The sequence below is a fragment of the Eucyclogobius newberryi genome, unplaced genomic scaffold (assembly GCF_026437365.1).
Source record: "Eucyclogobius newberryi isolate DKJ021-1_F unplaced genomic scaffold, fEucNew1.0.hap1 SCAF_17, whole genome shotgun sequence".
In the NCBI taxonomy this organism is placed as follows: domain Eukaryota; kingdom Metazoa; phylum Chordata; class Actinopteri; order Gobiiformes; family Gobiidae; genus Eucyclogobius; species Eucyclogobius newberryi.
In genome coordinates this window covers 30,844,155-30,851,212 of record NW_027315801.1, presented here as the reverse complement: position 1 = coordinate 30,851,212, position 7,058 = coordinate 30,844,155, and the positions used below count along the sequence as shown (strand labels likewise).

Below are 7,058 nucleotides of genomic sequence, written 5' to 3'. Positions count from 1 at the left end.
TTGCCCAGAACACACAATACAGTGCACTGCTATATTTGATGGGCGTGGCTTATAATATGCATACATACATCACCAGTTTGTGTGCAAGAACAACTTTTCGTTCAAACATTACATGAATAAAGGATAGTGGTCTAGTTACATTTATTAGCCTACTAAAACTAAATGACTAGATTCTATCAAAAGCAACTCTTTATTTCACCTCATCCATTTTCTACAATTATAATGTATTTATTTATTAATGTTCTTGTGATTGCCTTCCGTGCGACCAAGATTATGTTCCAGAGATATCCGTCCATTATGGTGGGGATTTTGAGGCCTAAATGCATTGTTCTTAAATGGGGTGGAATATCTGTATCAAAACTAGTTTAATTGTTAATGTGTCCAATATTTTTGTGCAACACCAAACTTTCCCCAGCATTCAGCTCCTCTCTGTGAATAATGTGCACTCTGACATTGTGTTCATTCTCCTTCTTCCAACAAAATTCCCCCCAAACATGGGACTTTGTGGACATCCATTGTGATGTACATATTTCTTCCCACTCCTTATCCGTCAAAACAAAATTGACCTTACTTTTTCCATTTTATTTGAATATATTTCGTAGATTGGCTGTCCAAGTCATTGATACATCCATATTCTCCTTGAAAGATTTCACTCAGAGGGTTATAATTGTTGGTGCTTTGTTTTATTTCTTGATAATAATAATTTCACATTTGTAAATACCGATACAAGTCCCGTCTCTCAAAGCCAAGGATTCTTTCAACATATCAAAGCTTTTCATTTGATTTTCTTTTACGATCTGGTAAAAAAAAACCTCTTATGCCTTTTGTTTGTCCAAATCTTAAATCTCAGATCGATGTGGTTTGGCATAAAACTTTGGTCATAAACCTGCCATCCAAGGATTTTAATATCTGTTGTGTGTATATGCGTTTTGATAAGCTTCTGCCATGTCATCAGCACAGATTTTACCCATGGGTTCTAAACTTCCTCCAGCTTATTCAGCCGTTTGTCTTCTGCCAATAAGGCCTGTACAGGAACCCCTGGCACAACATTGCACTCAATATTTTTCCACTGTGCCTCATATTCTGCGTGGTACCAGTACAGCAATGCTCTGATATGAGCTGAAATAAAAATGTGAAATGTGAATTTGGAGGATTTAAAAAAAAAAAAAAAAAAAAAAAATACATTTTCTTTACGTGAAAACAATGCTTGGTTTTATTTTTTTATTGTCAATGTTTGACATTAATTCACACTATTCAGATTTATTTGACAGCACAAACCTAATGGAAGCAAACATCTACTGAATGTTAATATCAGTAGTCAAGAGTTGTGCGTTCGAATCCCGACTTCGACAATTTACAGCATGTCCTCCCTTCTCTCACCCCCCATTTCACGCTCAACTTTCCTATCTTTTAAAGCCTTCGGGCCAACAAATTCCTGAAACAAAAAATAAAGTGTCTTCCATTTGGTACATGTTGTCAAATACATTTGAATAGTGTGGTGTTTGCACTTTGGATTCATGTGTTTGCATAAGTTAATTTGTTGTGTATGGCTGCCTGTTAAGTTTGTTACATTGATTTTATTTAACTTGTTTTAACTGAAGATTTGCCTGACAAGTTTTAACTTTAAAGGGTAAACGTTTTTTAAATAAATTCAAATAGTTTATTTTAATGCTTATGTGTTTTTGTCGTTTAAACTATGTATACAATAGCATCATATGGAAAACAGAATGAAATTTAGAAAGGCATTATGTGACATTAACCATAAATCATTATGAAAATCACAATCACTTGAGGAATTGTCACAAGAAACTATTCTGACATTTATTCACAATACAGTATTGTGGTATTACTGTGAATTCACAGCAATTAGTAGCTGATAAGTTATTGTAAATTTCTATTAGAAAATTTACTGTGTAGGCTTGTAAGGTGAAGGCAACTCGCAGCAGTGAGGAGTGGCTGCAGCAGATCCCGGGAAAAACATCAGACATCTCATTCAAGAAAAGTGCAATACAAAGCAAAGATACTGCACAGAACCCTCAAGGCCTCTGGTAGAAGACCCGAGCTTAGAAAAATGGATGAGACCACCCGCAGAGGGTGAGCTGGTATTTTTTATTATATGCATACAAATATCCTTATACTATTGTACAGTTTGAAATAAGACCTACTTGAGAACAGATATTACACAGTTCAAGTCACATCTGCATCACATAAGACTGTTGTGAGTGCTCTTGACCACTAGACAGAAGCACTGAGTGAGTAAGATCCATTCATCCATCCATTTTCTACCGCTTGTTCCCTTTCGGGGTCGCGGGTGACTGGAGCCTATCCCAGTGACTTCGGGCCTTAGGCGGGGTACATCCTGGACAGTGGCCAACTTGTCCCAGGGTCAACACAGAGACATAGACATTACAGACAGTTCACTCTCACATTCATTCACTAGGGCCAATTTAGAGTTACCAATTTTTACCTAACACATGCATGTCTTTGGCATTTCATTTGTAAATAGTTTAGTGTAATGTGAGAAACTTTTTTTAGCATACAATATAATTATTAGTATTAATATAATGAAATAGCACAGGCCTTTGTGTATGCATGCTACAACGCAAACAAATAAGTAATTTATGAGTAGGTTATTTTGTGGCCTAGTAAACAACTGGCCGGAGCCTCGTGTATCGTGTTCTAATTGAAGTGGAATACTTCCTCCCAATTAGCGAAATCCTCCTTGAGCATTAAAGGGAAAACCCAAAGGGCAGTGTGTCTAGAGACCCCTTTGAAATATGGACTGGATAAGAAATGTTCACTGGCTCGTCCAACATCAAGCATAGAAAATAATAATTATTTTTTTCCTGGTTTTGTCCTAGTTTGGAACTCAAAGGTGTAGCTGTGCTCGGTCAAGGTAAATCGAGCGTGAGGACAAATGGTGTAGTTGTTGGACAGCAGGGGGCAGCACAACAGCACACATCTGCTCCACAGTCCCATCTAGTGTCCAAACTTCAACGTATTTAACCTATGAAGTCTATTTAAAGCAGCTCTGCTTCTATACAAGTCTCTCCAGGGCCTTGCACCAGGTACATCTCAGATATGTTAGTGCTTGTGTTAGAGTGAAGTGAGGTTTATCTTATAACAGTGGCCCACACAGAGACAGAGGCTGGGACTGCACTCCTAAATGTTCACGTATACTTTTCCTAAGCCGAGGCACTCCAATGCTTTACGTTACATTTAGTTGAGGTTTACCTTGAGTGATAAACTAGATATTATAAAGCAGGAAAGAAGGTTATTTTTGAATTTGTTGTGAGTCTCTCTCCGGTTTGTTCAGTAAAAACCACTACAGCCTGTGACCTGTAGAGGCACATGACATCACTTCTTCTCTGCTGAGATCTGCTGGGCCAAATGCTTCACATTCTTTTGTATGCTGTGTATGTTGTGCTGTATATTACAATCCCTATGTAATACACAGCACACGACCACGGAAACCTCTTCAAAGTTCAACTACATTTTAAGGTAAACAAGATAAACATGTTTTCAGATTGTCCTCTCCATATTATATAAAGGCAACATTCATTTTCAAAATTAAAACAATTCTTGAAGTTTATATAAATTGAACACACAGGCCGACATAAAAAGTAATAAATACTGAAACATTCCCTTTAGAGTTAAATATATTTTTCCACACATTTTTCCACATAGAAATAACGTTCCGAGTCTCTTTAAAATCTCATGTGGACGACATACTTTGCTTATTTCAAACACTGCTTTATCCTGCTTTTTATCTTCAGTCTTCACCCCAAACCAACCGGCTCATACCCAAACCGTAGAGGTGTTTTCTTGGGGTCTCTCCTAATAGAAAAAGAGGTGTCACCAACAATAAATAATGAACGGTCTTAAATAGCAGGTCACTTCTTTCTCACCATCTGATGCTGAATGTACATTACAGCATCATGAACTGTGACAAAAATATGTTGTGCGTTTATATAGTTCATTAGACCACTTGACGTAAGAATCCTTAAGACATTTTCTGCATAAAACAACCATGATCAATACACAAAAGGTGAATACAATGTTTAGAATGTCTGTAGACTAGACCCTACCATTGCAGTTGGCTAAATACACGCTCACTCCGACCTTCTGGCATTCAGTACACATCTGGAAAATATAGAAATGCGTGAATATAAATAATACAATCTGTATGTAGATTTTTATAACACACAAACACAAACTTGTATGAAGAGTCTGGCTCCGGCTACATCCACAAATATGACACTGCTGCAGTCGAGCAGCACCGTCTGCACCTCGTTTTCAGGAGCCGCTGCGCAAAAAGGTTTCTAAAAGTTGCCAACCCATGATTCACAAAACATGTCTGCCTTGAACTGGTTAAGGTCCACTATAGTTTTGGATGATTTTTGTTTTAATGAGCAATTTGTGTTATAATATATTATGGTTAGGGCATAGAATGAAACTTAATGAAATAATAATGAATTGCTCTGTATTTGTAAAAAGTAAAGAAAATAAGGATAAGATAAGATAAGATAATCCTTTATTGTCCACACATGGGGAAATTTTGGCGTTACAACGCAGCAGATACAGAGGGAAAGGACAGATAACTCTTAATAGAAGAGCTCTTATGAACAAAAACAAAAAATCTTATTAACAAAACTCCTGTAAACAGGTCCTCTCATATCTTAATAGGGAATGGAGGGAAGAAAATAAATTTAAAGATAAAATAATAATAAAAATAGCTGGCATAAGACAAACAATACTACTAATAATGGTAAGGTAAACACTCTTATTTACATCAGTTATATGCACATGAACATGACATTAAATGAGACAGATTGAATGCACTCACCAGTTTTGAAAATCTCATTATTAGAGGAAAATAAATGGTTTGCAATGCCTCTTTCCTAAGATGGGTATGAAGCAGTAATATTAGTTGTGATCATCTGCAGTGTTTGATTCTTCCACCACGCACCACAGTGTTGAGAGCGCTCGCCCTCTCCCGTTTCTCCATGGCCTTCTGGGCCTTTTCTCGGCTGCGTATCTTCTCTGGAGTTAGGCCGAGCAGTTTACTAACTTCATCACGAAAGAAACTGCGGTTCCCATAGTAGATTGGCCCGTTGTAAGTCAGGATCTTCACCCCCGGCACCTCATAACACTGAAAGCACAATAGTGTACCAAAACGTATAATGATGAATGTTTGTAGAAATGACAAACAAATCAGGGACAATATTCAACTAATTGGAGTTTGTATCTTAAAAAGACAGTGCTCATATTAAAATACTGGACGGTGTGAGTATATTTGTAATGTATTATTTATTGCACTGCTCAATGAAATCTACAATTTTAACTCCAAATGTAAAAGACTTGTATGTCTGGAGTTTCAAGTTACTTTAAACCAAACCTTGTTGTGTTTCTCCAGAGGTCTGTAAATTTCTGTGTTGCTCGCCCGACCGAGGACAGAACAGCCAGCCCTGCAGACAACAATGCAACATTATAAATTCTTCATACATTTCTTTTATATATATTCATACATAGCATTAGAAAATTACAACAACAACAAACTAGAACTTACCTCTGTGTGCGACAGATCACAGTCATCATTGAAAACACAACCCCAATGGCCAGACCCAAGTCCACGTTCAGTACAACGACAGACAGCCATGTCACCAACCACACCAGCTACATCAAAAAGAAACAAAAATGAATTCAAACCAAAAAGAAATAGTAGGCAAAATAGCCTCACAAAGAACAACCAAATAGAACTTTACTGTCTTGAGCAAAATATACAAAAATGTTTTGGGGCAATGGTGGGCAGACAGATGAAACAGTAAAACAGGTATGGCTATACTGTATATATGTATAAATATAATATAATAATATATATATATATATATATATATATATATATATATATATATATATATATATATAAAAAGATAAGATAAGAAGATAAGATAAGATATTCCTTTATTGTCCCACATGGACATATATTATATCCTGTATTTGTGGCATTTCCTGTTTCCTATCCAGATACATACATTTGTAATGATATGCAAGTTTGTCATTGTCCTTACAAAGTCTATTTTGCTGACTCTCCATAGTTCCGGAAGGTCCTGAAACTGCAGAAACATCTGCCTGAGGCTGGTGACATTGATACACGCTAGGACAGCCTGAAAGGATATACACAGAGAAACTCAATTACTTTGGTTTGTTTTCTGTCATAGCATGTTAATGTAATCTGAGCATGGCTACGCACCTTAGGTAAGAAGTAGAAGAGAGGACCAATCAGCAGCAAGACAATAAGAACTACCAGACTGGTGAAAAAGCCAGACAGCTGATGTAAATACAGAAAATACTGTTTATCTGTAATATTGTGCACGCGGTATCATACCAATATCTCAATGAAGATTTTGTAATCAAGTATGACACAAGTGAAAGTAAGTGTTATTCACTGCTGTAATAGTAAATAGATTATAATATGACTGTGATCTAACCTGTGTATGTCCCCCAGCGCTCTCGAGTATGTTTGTGGTGGCCAAGGTGGCTGAACTTGGGAAACAGGTGAAAAACGATGACACTGTGTTGGAGATGCCATGTGCCAACAGCTCCTATCACACAAAGACCTCAGTGAGTAAAATACCCAAAACAAGGTAAACATGTGCAGCTTAAAAGGCTCTTGTTATTGACCTGGTTTGGATGTATTGAGTAACCGTGTTTATCTGCATAAATCATGGCTAAAGACACAGATACGGCATAACCCACAAATGTTATGGCTATCGTGTCTCCAGCAATCTCAGGAAAAGCATGCACAGCAGGCATCCGTGGCCTCGGGAACCTGCGCACAAAAACAATATGAATGAGATGGCCGGAAATGAGGATATGGAAAGCAAGCAAGGGATTTATGCCAATCTCACCCGGCTGGGATGTGTCCAACTATCTGTATGTTGTAGGAGGAGTCCATGGAGAAGCTGTAAGCCACTGCTGTGGCTATGATCACCTGGAGCATTAGTTAGTTATCAAAATAATGGTACAAAGTGTACTTGAGTTAACCTCAGAGAAAA

General features: G+C 37.3%; 1 protein-coding gene across 3 annotated transcripts in view; it reads right to left on the bottom strand.

Annotated features, from left to right (window-relative positions):
• Positions 1–2,622: 2,622 nt before the first annotated feature.
• Positions 2,623–7,058, bottom strand: part of slc26a10 (solute carrier family 26 member 10) — a 6,119-nt gene continuing 1,683 nt past the window's right edge. Inside the window, exons 6-19 of one of the 3 annotated variants that reach the window (XR_011927146.1) lie at positions 6,912–6,994; positions 6,685–6,832; positions 6,492–6,605; positions 6,254–6,331; positions 6,072–6,167; positions 5,570–5,676; positions 5,399–5,468; positions 4,970–5,152; positions 4,847–4,901; positions 4,218–4,306; positions 4,089–4,143; positions 3,909–4,015; positions 3,733–3,837; positions 2,623–3,007 (exon numbers count right to left, since the gene is read on the bottom strand). Coding sequence is in view for 2 of the 3 variants with exons in the window: in XM_072449953.1 (XP_072306054.1) it covers positions 3,799–3,837; positions 3,909–4,015; positions 4,089–4,143; positions 4,218–4,306; positions 4,847–4,901; positions 4,970–5,152; positions 5,399–5,468; positions 5,570–5,676; positions 6,072–6,167; positions 6,254–6,331; positions 6,492–6,605; positions 6,685–6,832; positions 6,912–6,994 (1,224 nt within the window). In the remaining variant the exon portion in view is untranslated. Of the gene's footprint in view, positions 3,008–3,574; positions 3,838–3,908; positions 4,016–4,088; positions 4,144–4,213; positions 4,307–4,846; positions 4,902–4,969; positions 5,153–5,398; positions 5,469–5,569; positions 5,677–6,071; positions 6,168–6,253; positions 6,332–6,491; positions 6,606–6,684; positions 6,833–6,911; positions 6,995–7,058 lie in introns of those variants that run through there. The other 2 variants (XM_072449953.1, XM_072449954.1) reach the window with 2 other exon arrangements.